General features: G+C 36.6%; 1 protein-coding gene across 3 annotated transcripts; it reads left to right on the top strand.

Annotated features, from left to right (window-relative positions):
- On the top strand, positions 1–22,182 carry asl.L (argininosuccinate lyase L homeolog). 3 transcript variants are annotated; one of them, XM_018245189.2, is made up of 17 exons: positions 1–166; positions 1,721–1,774; positions 6,345–6,539; positions 7,182–7,265; positions 8,059–8,115; positions 9,231–9,328; positions 10,617–10,694; positions 11,965–12,042; positions 12,779–12,831; positions 12,943–13,005; positions 13,890–14,004; positions 15,278–15,362; positions 16,399–16,458; positions 18,587–18,670; positions 19,675–19,755; positions 20,725–20,831; positions 21,945–22,182. In XM_018245189.2, exons 1-17 carry the CDS (start codon positions 131–133, stop codon positions 22,087–22,089), a joined length of 1,473 nt encoding a protein of 490 aa, XP_018100678.1. In that variant the 5' UTR covers positions 1–130; the 3' UTR covers positions 22,090–22,182. The 3 variants fall into 3 exon arrangements, with proteins under 3 accessions (XP_018100678.1, XP_018100679.1, XP_018100680.1); XM_018245190.2 differs by lacking the exon at positions 1–166 and adding an exon at positions 541–659; XM_018245191.2 differs by lacking the exon at positions 1–166 and adding an exon at positions 552–655.
- Positions 22,183–23,712: the final 1,530 nt, after the last annotated feature.

The raw sequence follows: 23,712 nt of genomic DNA, 5'->3' as shown, positions 1-23,712 counted from the left end.
GGGGAGGAGGGAGGTTTTGGAAGGATATGTGAAAAGAATACCGAGGGGGAAGGAAGGAGGACCGAGAAGTGAAACACGAGGGGGAGATCGGTGCATGATATATGGCCAGGAGTGACTACAGCTTTTTAAGATGTGTGAGGAACATACATGGCGAGACCACATATCGGTGAGAGTGATTTCTCCTGATGATGTCCTAAAATGGCCACCGTATATTAGTTCACAGTTAACCGAAGTTTCATGAGCTTCTCCCCTGTATCTGTATGCAGCCATATAATGACTAGTTTCTTTGCTAAGTTATGAAAAATAATTCTTTTTAAACAGCAATTTTAAGAAAACTGCACAGAAAAGTGGGGGTCACAATAAGTACAAAATAGTGAGGTTTCACACAAAATTCTTTTGTTCGCCCCGTGCTTAGGGTTGCCACCTTTTCTGGAAAAAAAAACACCAGCCTTCCTATATTCTGGCAGTTTTTTCCTATTAAAGCTCAGATACATTTCGGAGCCACGCCCACCGATCAGCTCTCGGGATTGGTCAGTCATGAGGTGGGTAGGGTTTAGAGTCTGGCGTCACAAGCTGCTTTATATGGATCTCGGCATAGATATCAATAGGAAAAGGTAGTTCTTTAGCGGCAGCCGGTGAGGGAGGCCAGCAATTTGTGAGTGAGTATATTTACACTTTCCACCTGCTAGTGAAGGGGCTTTCGAAAAACTAAAACCGCATATGTAAACAGCCTAGTTCTTCTGTCACTGATAAGGATGTCAACGTAGGACCATGTCCAACCCTGACAGAGCTGCATTCTCTGCTGCTGTTACAGACTGTACATTGTTCATTTTATAATTATAATATCCCCCCCGCCCCTTAAAACAATGGTCTCAGCCTAGCATGGTTATAAGAGCAGATCTAGTGTGTGACCCTATAATAGTGACAGAGTGGAATTTCCTGTTCGAACTATAAAGCTATAATGTAATGATATTCAGTTTCATCCAGGAAATACACCTTCACGTAAATCCCCTTTCTCTATGCAAGAAACAATCGTGAGACTCTGTAATGTACAAGGGGCAGTGTGGTGTTTGTCTCTGAGAAGTTTTAAAGCAATACTCTCATATAAATTGCCCCTTTTTGTTATTCCACGTATATATCTGTTCAGTAGTATTTTTTAATTTTCAGAGAGTGGAGAGTATATACCCCTATAATATACAAAAGCCAAGAATATCTTGTAAATTATATCCTTATAAACGGTGAGTTCTGATGTAATTTCTGTCACATGACTCACTGAAACTTGTGTATTATAATAAATAAAGTACCCCCAGTTGCAAAATATGAGGATATTAGAAGTAACCTCGGAGTTCCATGACCTGTATTTTTATATGGTCATGAAACTCCTCGGTAACTTATAATATCCTTATATTTTACAAGAGGGGGTACTTAATTCACTATATATATCTGCTGCGACTATATCAGAGGGAAGCCACTGAGAACACTCTTGTGGAGGCTAAAAGCAAGCCACAATTATACAATTCCTTTCCTGAAATATACATTTGTCATAAGTTCTGTACTGCAAAATATTTCTCTACTTAAGAATTGTTCTTTAAAACCATGTTTAAATTTCACTTTGCTGTAATCATTATAATAAATATGGTGCAAGTTATTTGCATTCTTCCAGTTGCTAATAACAAATGCATTAAATTAAATTTTGCGTATATTTTTTCTTTACTTTCAGGAATTATCTGTTGGGCCAAAGCTATTCTCAAGTGAAATAAAAATGGCATCAGAGGTAAATTTTCTTTTTTAAAAGGAAAACGTTTGGTACATTTTTGGTTAAAGGAAAGGTGTTTTTACTTGGGGGTGCCAATAGTTAGGCACCCCCTCGTGATTGTATCTACTTACCTAGCACCCCGGTGCTCCTATCAGGAGAAAACTGCACCGGCCCAGGGTTATTCCAGCGAGCACCTTGGAGCAATAGTCTTCCTGCTTCTTCTTTCTTCAAATTTCCCTGGGCAAACACATGTGCAGTAGTACAAAATAGCCGGCTTTTTCGTTAAAGCTTTTCACTCTACTGCACATGCACAGCCACAAGAAGTAAGAAGAAGCCAGAAGACGATCGCGCCGTGGTGCTCGCTGGAAGGTAAGTAAATACAACCTAACTTTTGGCACCCCCAGTAGAAAATGCCTTTCCTTCTCCTTAAAAAGTTTCAGTATACTCTTCAGGGCCATTTCATTATGTTACAAGTTAGAAATATACACAAAAATAAGACCCTGCAATACCAAAGCACGAATATTACACACCTCCTAAAAAGGGTTATATTCCTACTATTGATTTCCTCACCAATTATTTAATAGTGTTTTAAAAAATGTCTCAACTTTCATGGGGCAGGTGGTAAGGACAGGGTTGCTGCCTGCACCCCCTGATGATCCTTAAAGGAGAATTCAACCCGTGCTATAAAAAAAACCCCTACCCCCTACCCTGCGTAGAGTAGAGAGGTTGGTCTTCGCACGGGTAGGGTTTTTTTTTATAGTACAGGTGGAATTCTCCTTTAACTTGCACTTGCATGTCTGAATTATGAACACATTAGGGGGTAGGTGGTGTGTGTCTATGGGTCACCCCCCTCTCCAGGGCCACAATCAGAAACAAGTTATTATATGAGGCCCCCATGAATACAGTCGCACAGTACGAAGCTTTTTGACGACGCCCCTTCTGTGTGCTAATCAAATGATCAACAAGTAGTTAGGTAGGAAGGACAAAAACTTGTTCTATGTATTGTTTTGTCAGTTACAACTATTACTATGATACAAACCCACTAATTATTGAACTGAAAAGCAGCAATGTAACTACAGAGGAAACAGACCCTACAACTGCTGGGGGCCCAGAAACTATTAGGACCCAGTGGGACTGATACATGTTCATGGAAAATGTTTTGTTCCCAAAGTTTAGGGGCCCAATATCTAGTCAGTAGTATTTCATATAAACAGTAAAAATTATTTATTAATGTGCTAATAAGTCAGATAGTTTATTGGGGGGCAGTGGAATAAGTTTTTTTCATTCATTGGGGGGTCAGTGGAGTTTGCCATAAATTAAGCCTACCCACCTGCCTGCCCCTGTCTCGCTGCTCTGCCCTGTCATTGCTTGATGTGTAGGTTACCTAAGTTTTTTTATGTAAAGTACGTTGTCATATGTAACTTAAGTTTTTGCATAAATTGCGTAAATTCCCAGAGATCTTGCTGTGGGGCCCACTGACAAGTTATTCCACAGCTGAAAAGTTCATGTAGGAGACACTAATAATTTTGTAAATATATACCAATTAAACAACTGATGTTACTCTATAATTATCAGTTCATATAAACAATTATTAAAATAATTAATAATGTGATAAGTCAGTCAGTTCAGTGGGGGTAGTGCAGTGTGGGACTGGGGGGCCCAGGGCCCACCGGGCTTACAGCCTCAGAGGCCCCCACACCATCCTCCGGGTCCCCCATCCAAAAGCATATCTGTTGCGCAAAAAATCATCTTTACTGGCTTCACCAGTCCCCCTTGCGCACGCATGCGCATACTTATGTTATTCTGCCACTAAGCTCCCTTGTGCGCGCATACAGTTTTCCGGTGCTACTGTTGTCAAAAAAAAAAAAGAGACGGAGTGCAGGAGCGGGTCTGGCCCGGCGGGGCCCAAAAGCGACAGGGCCCATCGGGTTTTTTCACGGTTTCCCGCTGGCCCAGTAACTTTCTGCTCTGCTGAACTGAGGGTCTATAGGGAATGTACACCTGAACCACTCATGGTTTCTAAACATTTATTTGTGCCATTTTATGGCAGCATTTAACTGAACCCTTAGGGGCACATTTACAAAGCTCGAGTGAAGGATTCGAATTAAAAAAACTTCGAATTTCGAAGTGTTTTTTGGGCTACTTCGACCATCGAATGGGCTACTTCGACCTTCGACTACTACTTCGACTTCGAATCGAACGATTCGAACTAAAAATCGTTCGACTATTCGACCATTCGATAGTCGAAGTACTGTCTCTTTAAGAAAAACTTCGACCCCCTACTTCGGCAGCTAAAAGCTACCGAAGTCAATGTTAGCCTATGGGGAAGGTCCCCATAGGCTTGCCTGAGATTTTTTGATCGAAGGATATTCCTTCGATCGTTGTATTAAAATCCTTCGAATCGTTCGATTCGAAGGATTTAATCGTTCGATCGAACGAATAATCCTTCGATCGTTCGATCGCAGGATTTGCGCTAAATCGTTCGACTTCGATATTCGAAGTCGAACGATTTTAGTTCCTAGTCGAATATCGAGGGTTAATTAACCCTCAATATTCGACCCTTCATACATCTGCCCCTTAAAGTCACGTAAATCTCAAGATACAAACAAAATAAAATATGAATATGCAGATTTGGATTAAGTTCTTTATTCAACCAAAACATTTCTGATTTGGTATTTGGTGCATCCTAAAACAATTTATTCTTTGCATCTCTGCATTTAGCACTTTGTTGTAATATGTAAGTGACACCCACCATATTACGGACTACACAGTTACAATCTGGGGTGTCTCTTCCCCCAAAAACAGCAGCTGTGCAGCACATGAACTACATGGACCATATTTAAATGGAATGTTTTTAAGTTTGACAACAGTCTATCTACAATATCAGGAACTTCAATATTCATATGACCAGAAGCAATTTCTAGTGTCTCACTAAGGTTGTAAGATTAGCTGCACAAAATGCTTTCTCCCCCCCCCCCTAAAAAGCAACAGCACCATTGAATATTTAAAATGCATTTTTATGACAATATGACTTGGCTTGACAAAGAGTTGCCAAATAGGAAATTATGACATTTTAAATATACAGTGCTTTAGCTTTTGAAGATGGCACATCCTTCCTTTTAACATGCTAGATTTGTTCCTGCAACATGTTAGTATCAATTTAAAACGATTGTAAACTTGAAAATGTTTCTCAATAAAAGTCTTGATAGAGGCTTTACCCAGTGTATCCTGGTAATTTTAGGCAAAGCCCAATATTTAACCTCTCATTTAAAGGGATACTGTCATGGGAAAAAAACTTATTTTTCAAAATGAATCAGTTAATAGTTCTTCTCCAGTAGAATTCTGCACTGAAATCCATTTCTCAACAGAGCAAACAGATTTTTTTAAATTCAATTTTGAAATCTGACATGGGGTTAGACATATGTCAATTTCCCAGCTGCCCCAAGTCATGTGACTTGTGCTCTGATAAACTTCAATCACTCTTTACTTCTGTACTGCAAGTTGGAGTACTCCCTTTCCCCCCCCCCCAGCAGCCAAACAAAAGAACAATGGGAAGGTAACCAGATAGCAGCTCCCTAACACAAGATAACAGCTGCCTGGTAGATCTAAGAACAGCACTCAATAGTAAAAACCCATGTCCCACTGAGACACATTCAGTTACATTGAGAAGGAAAAACAGCAGCCTGCCAGAAAGCATTTCTCTCCTAAAGTGCAGGCACAAGTCACATGACCAGGGGCAGCTGGGAAATTGACAAAATGTCTAGCCCCATGTCAGATTTCAAAATTGAATATAAAAAAATCTGTTTGCTCTTTTGAGAAATGGATTTCAGTGCAGAATTTTGCTGGAGCAGCACTATTAACTGATTCATTTTGAGAAATTTTTTTTTCCCCATGACAGTATCCCTTTAAGGTCTAAAGTATATTTAGTGCCCCCCATAACCCCACATACTGACTAATGATTGCAAGTGTATTAACAGTGTTGTAATTTTTACCCTACTTGTTACTTTGTCTCTTTCAGAGCTGACATTTCAACATTATGATTATTTGTTCAGATTAAATCAATATGTCTTGTGACAAGTCTTACACAATACAAACAAATGTGACTGTTTCATACATTTATGGTTTCCTAATATGTTGTGTGTATGTGATCCAAAATTGCTGACTTGTGCAATTTAAGCTATTGTTTTTTCAGTGTTTGTTCTATAGTTTTGAGAATTTTTGAAGTGGGCTTGAAGCAACGAAAAAAATTCTCAAAATTTTTTGTATTGGGATTCTGGCAATGCAAGGCTTACAAAAAATAAATAAATAAATATTTAATATTTGTTACATCCCCAACCTAAACCTGTACGAAGTATGTCAGCCTGAAACCACAGAACCCAAGGGTTTTGGGCCAACTCGTCTATCACTGATGTATAGCTCATACCTAAATAATTTTAAATTGTGTTTGATTTTACCACAGATTAAAGATGTGCCAGGCAAAACACTGAACTATAAAAATCTGAGCTTCCACAAAACAACATTTTATGTGAACAAAATAGAAATACCAAGGATGCCAATTATAATGATTAATATTTATTTTGACTTTCAGGGAAATAAGCTTTGGGGTGGAAGATTTGTTGGCAGCATAGATCCTATCATGGAGATGTTCAACTGCTCTGTGAACTATGATCAGCGGATGTGGTCAGCTGACATAAGGGGAAGCCAAGCATACGTCAAGGCTCTGGAAAAGGCAGGACTTGTGAGCAAGTCTGAGATGGAACAAATTATCAGTGGCCTGGATAAGGTACAATTCACATTATTTATAGTGTCTTTAAAGAAACAGTTCAGTGTAACAATAAAAACTGGGTAAATAGATAGGCTGTGCAAAATAAAAAAATGTTTCTAATATGGTTTGTTTCAGCTCTCTTACTCTCAGTCAGCAACTTTAAGGGGGGCCACATGGGACATAACTGTTCTTTGAGTTTGCCATTGATCCTTAGCATGCATGTCAGATTCAAAAGCAAACAGTTATGACCCATGTGGCCCCCCTCAAGTCACTGATTGGTTACGACCTGGTAACCAATCAGTGTAAACCAAGAGAGCTGCAAAGCGGGAAGTTGTGTTCTGACTATTATGTTATCTTTTATACATTACATTTTATACTATATTGAAAGCATTTTTTATTTTACACAGCCCATCTATTTACCCAGTTTTTATTTCTATACTGAACAATTTCTTTACGAATTTATTTAGAACCCTTAGAAGTAATCAAGATGCAAGACTAGTAGTTAAAGTCATTATGTTAAATACTGGAATTATACAAATTGTATTAATTTATCCCAACCACAATTAAAATCCTTTAAAAAAAAATGTTACTCTAGGCAATTGCAGAGTTAGTTTGGCATAAGTATGATCATATAGATAGGTTTTTGTTCAATGTTTACAGATCCACGATGAATGGTCTTCAGGAACATTTGTACTGACTAAAGGAGATGAGGATATACACACTGCCAATGAACGGCGTCTCAAGGTAAATGTGTGTGTTATTTGTTTGGTTGAAAATATGCTTGTGTATTGCGTGTAAAATTTTTATAGTACCTTTTTCAGCAGTGGACCTGATAGTAGGGTTTTATGTTTTGACTGTACATCCCCTTTAAACATTTAAGTACCATACAATGTGTCAATATATTTTGATGTTTTAATGGACCCAATTTTTACATAAAATAAAGATTTCTTGCAAGTGCACCAAACGGTTTCTCCTTGATTACTGCTTTGCAACACTTAACCTAAAAGATGTCTGCCCCAATTGAGTTGTAGTTTCTAAATGTGTTCCTCTTTCTTCCGATGCCCAGATGAAACTTTCTTGCATCTGGGCTTTCCACATGGATCTTCTTTCCCAAGAGAATAAACTGAGAACAGTAATTTCTTTTTTTTTTTTTATAGGGCCACTATTTTTGTTTTTAGTGGAGTAAAAATTTTGAGGTGCTAATATTTTCTAACAATGTTATGGTCTCTATTACCTGGATTTTATTTACCTGATGGTAAGCCATACATTGTATTAATTTTAAGCAGTCCTATAGCTGCTGTCCTCTGCTCTTGTCACTGCACAACTCTGCATTCTTTGCATGCAAGTCCCTACAAGGGTGAAACAGCAGAGCTGTGGCATGTAATGTATTTGTACCATTTTTTCATGTTTCTTTTTGTGTCTAATGATTACTACACATAGTACACAGTGGTCCATAAACATTGCTTCTCCTGTTGTACAGTGTGTTGGTTTGTTTTCAAATATAATGTTCACTCATTGCGATTGTTTTTATCCTTAGGAACTGATTGGTGAGGTTGCTGGAAAGCTCCACACTGGAAGAAGTAGGAATGATCAGGTACGATCCTTATATTATCACCACAAATATAGGCCAAACTACTGAATTTTGTTTCATTTGAAGGAAGTGATGTTCAGCCTTTTACATTTGGGACTATCATCTTTCATGCCACACATAGCAGGGCAGACTTTATATAAAATGATAATGTAATGTGGAACCCCATATCAAGTTGGGAACCCTAATATCCCTTTGAGGGCCACATCTAGCCCATGAGCCTCCAGTTGAATAGCCCTGTATACGTGCATTTTATTTTTTGCCAAAACAAGTTTTGTGAATTAAAAGAAAAGGTTTAGCTCCTTGTTAACTTACTGTGTCCTTTTGTTTACCCGGAGGTCAGTAGTAGGGGGAAATCATATAGTATATAGCTCTCCCAAAATCTGTAACATCTAAAAATAAAAGGTTTTTAAATATAAATAAATATAAGGTTCTGTTGCCCTGCACTGGTAAAACTGGTGTGTTTGCTTCATGTAGATTACTATAGATTATATAAACAAGCTGCTGTTTAGGCATGTGGGCACCCATTCAAACACAGGATATACATTAAATAACAGATAAACTCTGTAGAATCCCATTGTATTCTACATAGTTTATCAGCTATCTGCAGTGTATCCTGTACCTTTTCTCCTTTTTCAGCTTTGAATGGCTGCCCCCATGGCTTGTTCATATAAAATATAGTTTTTGACAAAAACACACAAGTTGTACCAGGGCAGAGCAACAGTACATTATATTTTCATTACTTTAAAACACTTTCATTTTTGGTGTCACTGTTCCTTTACTAAATTGAAAGACCCATTTTGTACTTTGGGGGTAGGGATAGGATTCTTCCAAATGCCTTTAACTGGAAGGATTATAACACATCTTCAGTAGCATAAAGATCTTATGTTCTAAAGGTAAACTGCATCAGCGTTTCCTGAACAAAGAAGCAAAATATATTAATTTTGAGTGTTTTTTCTTTAAACACTTCTTTCTTGTTTGGTGTACATATAGTTGCTGTTTACCTTTTGGTTGGTAAAGCTTTGATTTTTAACATTGGAGTTTTATTGCCTATTGCTATTAGAGAATTTTAGTATTGGCAGTTCAGATGCCACTCTCACTCTCATTGTTACTTCTCACAGGTTGTTACAGACATGAGACTGTGGTTAAGAGACTCTTGCTCAACACTCTATACCCATTTAACTCGTCTAATCCAGACCATGGTAGAAAGAGCAGCTATGTAAGTCGGCACTAGACAAATATTGCCATCATACAGCATTACATTTAAACAAAAAACACAGATCTATCAACTGTTCAAAGAGCAGAGGTCCTTCCCACAATATTTATAACATACACACAGATAATGTCTCCTTACATACTTATGTTCCATTATATATTCATAGAATAACATTTTATGCCATACTTAATTTAGTGTGCGATTTACCCATGATCAGTAGAACAAAATGGCTAAAGTTTGTATTTGTAAACATAAAACAATTCCATTTTGCATAAGTTTATAATTATTATTTACACACTATTTATATATGTTCATGTATAGTCTGTGTCCAGTTTTGTCATGAGGTTTGCAACACTGAACTTATTATCCAAGCAAAACAGCAAATAGTCATAGAAATATTGTCCTAACATGGCTCTGTGGGTAACATTCTACAAATATCCACAGTGTTGTGGTATCTTCATTATAAAGCACAAAAGGTTAAAAAAAGAGAAAAAAAAGTGACATTGTTTAACACATTGTACTGATTGAGTTATTTGTAATCACCTGGGTGCTGACCTGCAGATCACAAGAGACTGAGCACATGATGTGATGACCTTTGGTAGTTTTTGCAGTTTTATCACTGAACTACTTTTGATGTCAGATGTTTGATTGGGCAACATTAAATTGTTTTGTAAAATGCACAGGCCTAGCATCTTTGTGTTTGGACATTGTGACAGAAATGCAAACATGATTATATTGATATAATGGGCTTGATTCTAACAGAATAGTATTTTTACCTAGTCTTGGGATTTAAACTGAAAACATGCTATTCATTTCCAACCCATACCTTAATAAAATGAAATTATGCCCCTACATTTTCATACTAGGGCAAATGTTCTAATTAAATAATAACATATTCCCATATAACTTCCTTCATTGACCTAAACCCTTAAGATTGCTGGGTAAGCTACACAGAGCACTGATGCAAAGGCAGATTTTTATATAAACTAGAAATCTTTTTAAAATGCAACCAATGAAATGAAAAACTTTTGCTATCACTATGGCTTATTTACTAATGGTACAGACACAAGTGCTGTAGCTCCTAAGACCCCTACAATGAGCACTTATGGCCATTCCATTAGTAGGTGTAAGATACTCTCTGCATCAAGGTACATAGTGCAACTAACATGATTGTAAGTAGGATATAAAGGGGAAATACACATCACCCTACATGGGTAGCAGTGGTTTTGTGGGAATCTGGGAGGTGTTATTCCTAATGGTGTTACTTTTCTGATGTCACTTTCCTCCACAGAGAAGTCAATATACTGTTTCCAGGATATACCCATATGCAAAGGGCTCAACCTATTCGTTGGAGTCACTGGATCCTAAGGTAACTTCCACAATAATAGTAATTATCATAAGGCCAGAAAATCTAGGATAAATAAGGCACATGGGATGTCTGGGCAGTTTTAAATAAAGGATAGGATTTTAAACTGGTGGTGTTCAAAGGGAGAGAAAAGGGAAGTATCAAGGTGTTACTTAAAATGGAGAATTAAGATAGAAATTAAGTATTTGAAGATCGTGAGGTTTTAAAAAAACACGCATGAGGAATATTAAAGCATGGGTGGAGCGTGTTGAGCAGGCTTGAAAATACTTATAGATGAGCTGCAAAATCAGGTTTCCAGAGAACTCACTAACATGTTAAAAAGATTGAGGATGGGCTCCTTGGTAATCTGTATATCATGGGTGGCTGTATTTAAAAACTGAACTATAACATGGAAAGTTAATATGCAGAATAACCCAAAGCACCTACTACTGCTGATAAAGTTGTTTCACAACTAAAGCTGGTGTTTTCTTGATCAGTGGACTGTAAATCAATACTTAATTTCATTCATAGTTTTGTTTTATCCCCAGAAGTGAGGGATTTGATAACTGTATTCATTAATCAATTTGTGTGAGTGTTGTATAAAACTCTCCACGGTATTAAACATCATTCACTAATTCACCATGGCTAGTTTGTTTTATCTTTGGAGAAATATGGTTGACACAAGCAGGAGAAGGGCCGCTGGGGACTGATATAAAATAATGACTTGATATGAAGTTTTGATTTATCAAGGTTAATTAGTCATGGTCACTTAATCAGCAGTTTTATGTGCTTTAATATTGGTTGTCTGCATTTACTATACAGCAATAATCTTTTGTGGTTGTGCTGCATCTGTTTAGATTTTGTATAAAGCACAAATACATTAGGGACTTTTTGGTTTAAAGATATGTTCCATCTGCTGGTCAGTAGTGCAATAATTTCTAGAGAGAAGTGAGAGGTGGGTAGAGGAGAAGTTATGGTAAATGATTTAAACATTCAGGAGGGAAACATCTTCCATAAGGGTAATGACTGAATAGGTTTGGTTAATTTGAAAACATATAGGCAAATAGACCAAATATTACATTGTTTCTGGGTCAAATAATTCAGTAAAGAAGCACTGAGGTTTACTGAATGAAAGAAGGGTTGTTGGGCTGCATTACAGTAATCACACTACTCAAAAAGTGTTCAACAAGTCCCGGTTAGTTTGAAAGCGTAACTGTAAAAGGCATCTTGTTCAATACAAAGGAGCAGTTTGATGTTGCCAATAATAAGCTGAGCAGTTGTATCTTCTACACAGTCATGCAGTAGCATTATCCAGGGATGCTGAAAGACTGGGAGAAGTGAAGAAGAGGGTCAATGTTTTGCCTCTGGGCAGGTAAGTTACATTGTTTGTGCTAGATGAATTTATTACATTAATTACTATATTTTAATACTGCTCATTTATTCGTTGGTGTGAATAAATGTTCTTTTTGAAATTATTTTCTTTCATGGAAATTATTAATGATATATTAAACCAAGCTACTGATAATCTTCGTGAAGTTCTCATGTGGCACACCTCTTGTTCAAACAGAGAAACTGAAGCTACTCCATTTTTGTTTTTTGCAAGGTAGATGATAAAACGAAAAGTGCACAGATAATCAGAAGTCCATTAAGGAGAGGGGTTACAGCTAGTCATGTATAGAAGTATCTCCCCAATTTGGTTAAACTTGTCAAACAGATGTAGTTAGAACAATGAATGCAAAAACTGGTCAAACTTTTTTTTTTAAAGTTCTGGCTCCATTAACAAAACAGTTCCCCATTGATTTTTTTTCTATAACTCATTCTGAAACTGTATCGGAAGAAGGCTCAGAAATGCAAACTTTTTTTTTTGTCATAGGGTTAATCATTGCACACCGTCATGTTGGCTGTATCGCTAATATGCAATATGCACAGCAAAATTGTTTCCAGGATGATGATTGCTCTGTTTAGAGATATTTACATATCTTCCATAATGGTTTGATGATATCTTAAAGAGAGCATTTTACTTGCAGGAGTTTATAACTGCTAGGGAAGGATCTATGTTTTAGGTAAATATTATTTTACAACCCGAAATTCTTTGTGTTTATTGACAGTGGTGCAATAGCTGGTAATCCGTTAGGAGTGGACAGAGAACTTCTTTGCAAAGGTATGCTTCATTTCCTTGCATTAAAATTATATACATATATCCATTATTCTTTACCACTCAAAGAATGCCGTCAACGGGTGATTATATTTATGTCTTTTCCTTTTCACCTAGAGCTACACTTTGACTCCCTCAGCCTCAATAGTATGGATGCAACCAGCGAGAGAGACTTCATAGGTACAACTGCAGTACACACCATATATCCATTTTTGCAGTTAGAAACAGTGCTCTTTTGTAATATAAATATATAACCCACAATTTAAAAAAGATGCTACAATATGATTCATTTAACAGTAAAAATTAATAGTAATAAATTGCCCCAAATTATGTATAAAACAAATTCTACATCACTTACAAATATTCCCATATTTCTTCTAGGATGACCCACCATGTTTGAATTTAAAAACAGTACAGCATTTTACCTTTTTGATTATAGAGCCAAACCACTAAATGCTTATTAATAATACATTTGTTAAATGAATTATAGGATAGGTTTCAGTTTTTCTTCAAGACAAGGGGGTTATTTACTAAACTCCGAATGCAAAAATCATAAAAAATGTGTGAATTTTTCGGAATTTATTAAACTCCGAGGATGGAAAAGTACAAATCTAAATATCCGGCATCTTAGACCTGTCGAGGTTGCATATAAGCCAATGGGAGAAGTCCCAATGATTTTTTGATGTACGCTGGGTTTCGTCCAATACCCCAAAGTTTTCAGCTGAAAAATAACCCACTTAGCATTGGGCAAAGGAAAAATAATCTTCCTGGGATCACACTGGCTTCTGTGATCATGAATCTATTTTGCACATGAACATCCAGTTCTTTATATCATTAGCCAATGAGAAAGCTTGGATACATTTTTTCAAATCATTGGTTTTACAAGGAAATCTTTAGTTCTCTCTCGAAAGTGTAAGAGGGTGATGTTGAACTCTTTTATTACACGTAAGCAAATGGAAGACAATTACACTGCATTTACAATAGGTAGCATAATTCTAACATGTGAGTAGTGCAAATTGTCATAACTTGTTGCCAACCATAATTTTATTTCAATTTGATTTCAGCTGAGTTTTTGTTCTGGGCCTCTCTGTGCATGACTCACCTTAGTAAAATGTCAGAAGATCTTATTATCTACAGCACAAAGGAATTTGGCTTTGTAACTCTGTCTGACTCCTACAGGTGATTTTTTTTTTTTTTCAATAAAAATTCTTTATTTTAATCTCTCACACACACAGGTAGAAATCATGTTTTATTATTATTTTAGTTAAGTGCTGCATTTATAATAAGATATGATTTTTGATTAATAAATCAACACAATTTCACCAAACTACAGAGAGTGCTGATCTTCTTTTTATATATATATATATATATATATATATATATATATATATATATATATATATATATATATAAAAAAAATTTTTTTTTTTCAACACAGGAATTTAAAAAAAAAAAAACCTGCTAAATAGAGCTATTAATCAAAAATCACATCTTATCCATAAGATATGATTTTTGATTAATAAATCAACACAATTTCACCAAACTACAGAGAGTGCTGATCTTCTTTTTATATATATATATATATATATATATATATGCGTCCTGTGGGTATCAGCACTCGATACTTGTATGAGTTTGAGGTGCAGGATCAAATTAATGATACAGGTGATGCAAGGATCAGCACACTCATTTGTAGAAAAGCAAAGTGTATTTTATTTCAACACAGCATTGTGTCCAACGTTTCGGTTCCTCCTTGATAAAGGTTCCCAGGAGGAACCGAAACGTTGGACACAATGCTGTGTTGAAATAAAATACACTTTGCTTTTCTACAAATGAGTGTGCTGATCCTTGCATCACATATATATATATATATATATATATATATATATATATATATATATATATATATATATATATATATATATATATATATATTCAACACAGGAATTTAAAAAAAAAAACCTGCTAAATAGAGCTTACATATTTGTTGCTTTTCCGCTTGCCTTTTTGCGACAAAAGTTTACTAAAATTTTTTCAAGATGTCTTCCTCAATGAACAAACTAACGAGAAAACCCAGAAATGCATGTTGGGAAAAGAAAACTACATTATCATGCATGTGTAGTTTAATTGGCGTACTTATGCTTGACCACCTGTTTTAAAAAACGTAATGTAAAAATGTCCCGTGTGACCTTGCCCAAAACCAAGGACCAATTGACCAGCACTGAGTCAACACAACAAAACAGGCCCTGCATCATGCAGCAGCATAACAACCAGTAGATTCTTACTTTCATTTTAGTTTAATCAACATTACTGCCACTTACCTACTGTAATTAAGTGCTGCATCATAAAACTATATGTTGCATTACATACTTTTAAACATGCACTTTACTTGGATAATGTAGGAGTACTTTTTGATTTGAAATATGCAATTTATCTGGGTTTGTTTTTCCAGCACTGGAAGCAGCTTAATGCCTCAGAAGAAGAATCCTGACAGTTTAGAATTGATTCGTGGTAAAACTGGACGTGTTTTTGGACGAGTATGTAAAACAGGAACATAAGAGAATTTTTTCCTGTATTAAGAGTTGTCTTTCTCTTGTTTAGATATATCTGCACAGGTAGATAGGATCCTCTAAGCACTCTGTTAGAGCTATTTATTGCACATATTGGATTTTGATGACTGCTACTTGTAGATACTGTCAAAACACTGCTACCAGCATGGGGATATTTTCCATTTCCTTAAATCAAGCCATATATTATCCGTTAGGGATATTTAACCACTTCAAAGTAGTAGTTATAAGAGATTTTGGGTGGGGTTGTGAATGATTATGCATGGTACATTAGAAAGAGACAAATGTTTAGATGGAGAGAAGATGATTCGGGATTTCACTGGAAGCCAAGCTAACCTTTGTTTTCACATTAGGGAAGAATATGGCACCACACTAGAGCTGGCAGAATGTAGGCTTAACAATTTAGTGAAAGATATAAGGATTGATATTTATGTGAGCAAGATTAAAAGGCAGAGAGAGTAGAACTTTGTTTGTGGTTTGTCAGGTCACTTTAATGTTTAGGGTCATACACTTCAATACCAAAAAAAAAAAAGTTTCAAAATAAAAGGTTGGCGTTTGTGGTGAGAATGCCACGTTTCAAGAGAAAGGTCGTCCTTTAAAATATTTTACTGATGAGAAATTACTTCTTTTCTTGCAACATGAAAGATCAGTTATAACTTTATAAAGGTTTATAAACCTTTAATCCAGAATGCTAGGGACCTGGGATTTTCTGGATAAGGGATTTTTCCATAATTTGGATCTCCATACCTTTATTCTACTAAAAAATAATTAAAACATTAAATAAACAATAGTATTTTTTTAAGGATTAATTTTATCTGAGTTGGGATAAAGTACAAGCTAATGTTCTATTAATGCAGAGAAAAAGGGCAGCTTGTTCTCATTAAACTGGCAAAGTGTATTACATATATATTTTAAATAAGCTCTTCATACTTAGTATAATTATGGTTTAGGTTACATACATTGTAAAGTAGTAAAGTACTCCATTTTTCTTTCTATTTGTGTGCAGTGTTCTGGGTTCCTGACAACACTAAAAGGACTTCCAAGCACATACAATAAGGATTTGCAAGTAAGCATAAATTGCAGAGCTGTATGGTTGCAGATGAACACTGCAAGGCTGGTGTAGTAGTTATACTCAAGTCTAGTGCAGTTAGTCATGCAGCCGTATTGTTGCATGTTTTCTGAAAAAGAAAACTGCAGATATTAAGAGTGTATATGATATGTGGAACTCCCACTTCACTTGTGAAGACTTTTCTAAGGATTTTGTTGAGTTTTGCATCTTTTAATGGTGAACATTTCCCACTATCACTGTGCTCTGACAAACATCCTTGTAGCAACTTACCTACCTTTTGTTTATTCCACAACTCTGTCACAAATTCTCTTAGCATTTACAGCAGTGATCTCCAACCAGTGGCTCGTTAGCAACATGTTGCTTTCCACTCCCATTGATGCTGCTCCCATTGGCCTCATAGTAACTGCATATTTTGGAGGCATAAAGCCACAAGATTACGGCAACAGCTTCCTGTAGGCTATCAGTCCACATAGGGCTATCAATTATCTTATCACAGCGCTATATTTAGCTGTGATAATTTTGTTTTTGTTGGTGTGGCTCCCCAACAATTTTTACATTTGAGTCTGGCTCATGGATATAAAAGGTTTTGATTTACAGATCTACAGTGTTCTGTAAAATACATGTACCTATACAAGTAGTAGAATAAAGCCCTCTGAAATCAGAAGGTATTTACTTTTCTCATGCCATACACACAACACTGCCCATATAGTAAAATAAGAGTTTTGATTCTCCCATTAGGCATCATGGGCAGAAACATGCAAATCACTCCTTTATGTCCCTTTGACCAACTATGTATCCAGAACCACTGGTTTATAGCACAGATACAGCCTAATGGTTCAGTATCATACATCCAAACTTTCAGACAGGCTGTTTTGATCTTATCAGTGCTAGTTATTGGAACATTGTTTTTGAGGGGTAGGACTTAGAGAGTAGCAAAATGGGAAACCTTACCTGGTTAGGGTGAGAAGGACTAAAAGGAGCCAGAAAGCCCTTCCCTAGCATTTTACATGCAAAGTGAAGCCTTCTGAAATCAGAAGGTATTTACTTGTCTCATGCCATACACACAGAACTGCCTAGATACCAAAATAAGAGTTTTGATTCTCCCTTAAGGCATCATGGGCGGAGATATGCAAATCACTCCTTTATGTCCCTTTGGCCAACTATGCATCCAGAACTGCTGGTTTATAGCACAGATACAGCCTAATGGTTCAGAGCCATATATCCAAATTTGCAGACAACCTGTTTTGATCTTGTTCGATCTCATTAGTGCATCATAAGGCATCATGGGAAACTGAACATGGTTCTGGATGCATAGTTCGCCAAAGGGACACAAAGGAGTGATTTGCATGTCTCTGCCTATGATGCCTTATGGGAGAATTAAAACTTATTTTGGTATCTAGGCAATGCTGTGTGTATGGCATGAGACAAGTAAATAACTTTTGATTTCAGAAGGCTTCACTTTGCTTGTAAATTGCTAGTTAAGGGCTTTTTGACTCCTTTTAGCCCTTCTCACCCTAACCAGGTTTGGTTTCCCATTTCACTACTCCCCAAGTCCTATCCCTCAGAAGCCATGGTTCAATATCTTGCACTGATGAGATCTAATAAGATTGAAACAGGCTGTCTGCAAGTTTGGATATATGGATCTGAACCATTAGGCTGTATCTGTGCTATAAACCAGCGGTTCTGGATGCATAGTTGGCCAAAGGGACATAAAGGAGTGATTTGAATGCTTTGCCCATGATGCTTTATAGGAGTGAAAACTCTTGTTTTGGTATCTAGGCAGTGCTGTGTGTATGGCATGAGACAAGTAAATACCTTTTGATTTCAGAAGGCTTCGTTTTGCATGTAAATTGCAAGTGAAGGCCTTTTTGGCTCCTTTTAGTTCTTCTCATCCTAACCAGATTCACTATTCCAATACCAACCTGAAAAGGTCAGGTCTAGCAATAAAAAAAAATGTTCTGTTATGATTGAAATGTAGCCTATTGACATGTTAATGTCACTTTTAAGCAGAGCTGGAATTCTGCCAATAAAATGACAGTATCCTTCCTAGTTGTTGGAATAGATCAGTCTGCGGTAGACGTATTCAATACATATTTATACAGTTGTGTTTGTCTTCCCTAAACAGGAGGATAAAGAGGCCATGTTTGATGTGTATGACACAGTATGTGCGGTTCTTCAGGTGGCATCTGGTGTAATTGCCACATTACAGGTACTTGATATAACTGTTCTACAACAACAAATATATATATATATATATATATATATATATATATATATATATATATATATAGTATGTATATACATACACAGTATGTGTGTATCATTTCAGCAGCCGCTCTAATTCCAGATTTGTATCAATAATTGTGGGTGCAGGGTCAAATAAACATATATAAACCTTCAAAAGGACACGCACTCCATTAAGTTGCAGGTTAAATTGTTTTTCATGTGTGCATCTGTACATCAATTTAATCTATAACAAAGAAGGAAAAGTTGTGCTCACCACTAATTTTTAAAACCATTAGGCGGGGGTGCAATGAGGCTGTGACCATTTTGAGGATATATATATATATATAATCATGGGTGTCTGTTTTCTCAGTGGTGTGAAAGCATCTGAGCTATACAAATTGCAGCAACAAGATGGTATACCAACCCATATAGGGAGAAGTAGAACACTCTTAGTTAAAATTCCCCCATATACCAACTAGCTCATGTAGGAGGGAAATAATACAAGCCTTATTAAAATTCCACATATACAAACTAGCTCATGTGATGGGAAAGCAATACCATCCTAATTACAATTCCTTATACTTAGGAAATGGAAATAATTGTACAACATGAGTATCATAGCTCCCTGGATTCTGTTACTATACCCTACTTTTCCCCTCCTTTCAATCTCACTACTGAAGATCAGTATGAGCCATGTTCATATTGACCTCACGGTATGGTTCTGATTAGACAGCACACATAAATTGTATTGTACACAAGAAATAATTATTAGGAACCTGCATATTATCCCTTATATAATGAACACAGTTTCCTTCATGTCTGCTGTCAGCCTTCTGATTATTTTAGCTCTCCTTGCATGTCAGTCCATTAATCAACATAGTATTATATGGGGATACATGAACCATCTGTACTGCAAGGCACTTCTTATAATATATTAGATGGTAGTATGTTTGCATCTGGGCTAACTTACATTTTTCCATTTTGCAGATAAACAAAGAAGCAATGGAGAAGGCTTTAAGCCCGGATATGCTTTCCACTGACATTGCCTATTATTTGGTCAGGAAAGGGGTGTGTATTATTTTCTTTGTATGCAGTCATCAAGCATCAGAGGCACAGTTGTCAAAAAGTGTGTTTTTTTTTTCTTGTTTTTTTTTTAATGTTAAATCTATATGAAACGTATTCCAATTAAGGTAGGGTTTATTCACATTAGCATTTTTGTCAATCCTGGTTTATTCACTATAACCATTTGTAAAAGCGTAATAAAACAATGTAAAAAAAACTATAAAACATAAATGCCAGTTGAAAAATTGTTAAGAAGAGGACTTTTTTAACACACTGGTAGCTGTTAACTTCTAAATATGAACTACCTCTTCAAAAAGTTACTTTTATTGTAGCATAGATCCTCTCTGGTCTGTGTTATAAGTGAGCAATATAGCTTCATTGAGCTGCTGACTGGCCATTCCACTCAGGGAATATTCACTGGAGAAATTTACACCAGTGCTAAGAGAATTTGACCAATGAAAAGTTAATTTGCCAAAACTTTGTATTCTCCTTAAGAGGTGTTGTGGGGAATTTTACACTTAACAACCTGTTAGCGCTAAAATAAAACCGATAGTTATCCCTGGAGAAACTTGATATATACGATTATTGAAGAAAAAAACCAGCAATGACTAACTTATGCTTCCAGTCACACAGTTCTGCCAATTATAATTTTTTTGCAGCCAAATCAAAACTCCATTCTGCTAAAATGGATATTTTTTGGATAAGTAGAACAATACTATTAGCATTATAGCGTTATTAGCGTTAAAGAGCAATGTAAAGGGAAAAGGATGCTGATCAAGGGAGGGATTGACATTTCAGACGTCTCTTTACAAATCTAAAAAACGTGTTGTATTTGGTGCTTACTGTATTTTTGTGGAGCAGAAACTTGAGTTCATGGACTAAATTGTTTTGTGTTGTATAGTCCACTGATAAATGTTATAATGTGGCCTGTTTCTCACCTTTTCTAATTGAGTTGTTGGGTTTCTTTCATCAAAGATGCCCTTCAGACAAGCTCATGGAGTCTCTGGGAAAGTGGTACAACTTGCAGAAACAAAAGGAATGTCTGTTGATAAACTAACATTGGAGAACCTGAAGAGCATCAGGTATATGATACAAAATACAGTCTTGTTCTGTGCTGCCTCTGGTTAAAAGGAGAACGAAACACTAAAAATTAATGTGGCTAAAAATGCCATATTTTATATAATGAACTTATTGTAGCAGCCTAAAGTTTCAGCTTGTCAATAGCAACAGTGATCCAGGACTTCAAACTTGTCACAGGGGGTCACCATCTTGGAACGTGTCTGCGACATTCACATGCTCTGTGGGCTCTGAACAGCTGTTGAGAAGCTAAGCTTAGGGGTCGTCGTAAATCATCAAGCAGCAAATAAGGTTGGCCTGTAATATAAGCTGATGCTACAGGGCTGATTATTAAATTCTGATGATTGTTGCATTGGTTTCTGTGCTGTCATGTAGTAATTGTCTGTATTAATTACTAATTGGCCTTATATTGTGACATTTATATGTTTATTTATGTGTACTGTATATTTTGAGTCGGCCCCTAAGCTGTGTAAGTGACAGCAGCACAGAGCATGTGCAGTGAATCAGCAGAAATGAACATGGGGAGCTACTGGGACATTTTCAGAGGCACAGACCTTCCTTGCTAATGGACGTTACTTGCCTTGGGCTGGTACAGAAACCAAAAAACATAATGAACAACATTTCTAGCCTACTTCTTTAGTTAAGCTTTAGTTCTTCTTTAAACCAACTTTAGTTGAAATTGTGTCCTGTTTATTCTTTTGCTTTGTATGATACTGTGCCAACAGAATGTTTTTTAATATATACACATTGTAATATACACATTGTAAGCTAGAGCATCTGTAACCTTTTGGCATGTCATCTTTTGTGGAACCATAACTTCCAGAATTCCACATTTGAGTTGCTGTAGAAATTTTAAGTTTGCTAGGGTTTCCATAATATAATATACTTAGGATGAAAATTGTTAAAACTCAAGATCAAGAATATTTCGTCATGACTCTTCAAGATGTATCAAATTACAGCTGTAAAGCATAAACATGGTATGGATAACCTGTTCAGATTCCATAGAAGTCAAGGGCATGTGTATTTTCAGATTTCAATAAAGTTGTTCATTGAAAACTTTATTAATATGAACTCAAGTTCATAAAATAGGTAACATTTTAAATCCTTGCCTTTTGCAGCCCTCTGTTCAGTGATGATGTGTCAAAAGTGTGGAACTATACCAACAGTGTGGAGCAGTATACTGCAGCAGGAGGAACCGCTAAAAGCAGCGTGCTTGTGCAAATTGAACAGCTGAGAACTTGGATGAAGACCCACAGAGTATAATGAAATTTATAAAAGACCTTAAAGCAAAGCCAGCTGAATAAAAAACAGTTTAATATTTTTGTCTACAGAGAATAAATTAGTTGCAAATCTGGACCCGAAAGAGTCTAAATCAGTGATTTACCCCAACAGGGCTGGATTTACATAGCGGGTGCCCCAAAGCTCGCTGCTGTTCATCTGTGCCCCTGTCCCCTTCCCTTTTAGTCACGCAAATTTTCATCATTGGGACCGGAGCAATGTGGATTTGCGCATGGGAAATTTAAAAAGTATCTCCTGCGCATTCCCAGTGTTTCTGAACCAATGAGGGTGTGGTTGGGCAGCATACTGTCCCCTAAAATCCTTCCTCCCTAGGCCCGGGCCTTGGAGGACTTTCCACAAATCCAGCCTGTCACCAACCAGTAGCATGTGAGCAACATGTTGCTCACCGACCCCTTTGATGTTGCTCTCAGTAACCTCAAAGCAGGTTATTATTTTTCAATTCCAGGCTTGGAGGCACGTTTTAATTTCATAAAAACTTGATGTACTACCAAGAAGAGCCTCCTGTAGGCAGCCAGTCCACATATGGGCTATCAAATAGCCAATATATAGATAGGTATGCACACTCAAAAGAAGGCAAGTATGGTATATTTAAAATAAAGTTTTACTTGTTTATGCAAATAATACACACAAAGCCACAATAGTAGGCCTGTATAATACAATACATAAGCTTACATGGTATATACCTAACGTTTAAACATAGCCACAATTACATAACAGTAAACAGTAAGTATTACAATTATACAGCAAGGAGCAGATACACCTACCACCAGTATGAGAATGGCCCCAACGTTTCGGCGTAAGCTTACGCCGAAACGTTGGGGCCATTCTCATACTGGTGGTAGGTGTATCTGCTCCTTGCTGTATAATTGTAATACTTACTGTTTACTGTTATGTAATTGTGGCTATGTTTAAACGTTAGGTATATACCATGTAAGCTTATGTATTGTATTATACAGGCCTACTATTGTGGCTTTGTGTGTATTATTTGCATAAACAAGTAAAACTTTATTTTAAATATACCATACTTGCCTTCTTTTGAGTGTGCATACCTATCTATATATTGTTACGTTGTGGGGTACCCATTGTAGGGGTACCCTTTTGATGTTTGCACCTCTTGCACTGTTTACCTACAGCATTTGCTGAATTGGTGTGCCCTCCACCCATTACTAAATTCTATCAAATAGCCAATCACAGCACTTATTTGGTACCCCAGGGACTATTTTTCATGCTTGTGTAGCTCCCCAACTCTTTTTACATTTGATTTCGGCTCACTGGTGAAAAAGATTGGGGACCTCTGACCAAATCAAACTGGGTAAAGCATGTCCTGCACACATAAAGCACCTTCCTAATCTCAGAGTTTCTCTGTATGGGCTGTGTTTTAATTCACGCAGGCCTCAAGTATGGGATCACACAGACAAAAGGCATATGGATACAGACAATATAAACAATAATATGAACATTATATGTGTTCAGATTACACACTACATTCTAGTATAACAGAAAGAGCATTGTACTCCAGCAGTACAGCTACAGAGTGTTTTGAGTGCATGGATCCATTAACAGAGTATGTTATCATCAAATGTAAAA

Source organism: Xenopus laevis, chromosome 2L, assembly GCF_017654675.1.
Source record: "Xenopus laevis strain J_2021 chromosome 2L, Xenopus_laevis_v10.1, whole genome shotgun sequence".
Classification (NCBI taxonomy): Eukaryota; Metazoa; Chordata; class Amphibia; order Anura; family Pipidae; genus Xenopus; species Xenopus laevis.
The sequence above is the reverse complement of the archived record's forward strand: the minus strand, read 5'-3'. Positions and strand labels throughout refer to the sequence as shown.

Bases quoted from the DNA above. Each gene is read 5' to 3' on its own strand.
- asl.L (XM_018245189.2), top strand. From the start codon at position 131: ATGTGTGAGGAACATACATGGCGAGACCACATATCG. The intron at 12,832-12,942 runs GTATGCTTCATT...CTTTTCACCTAG, and splicing joins CAGAGAACTTCTTTGCAAAG to AGCTACACTTTGACTCCCTC. The intron at 15,363-16,398 runs GTATGTAAAACA...ATTTGTGTGCAG, and splicing joins CTGGACGTGTTTTTGGACGA to TGTTCTGGGTTCCTGACAAC.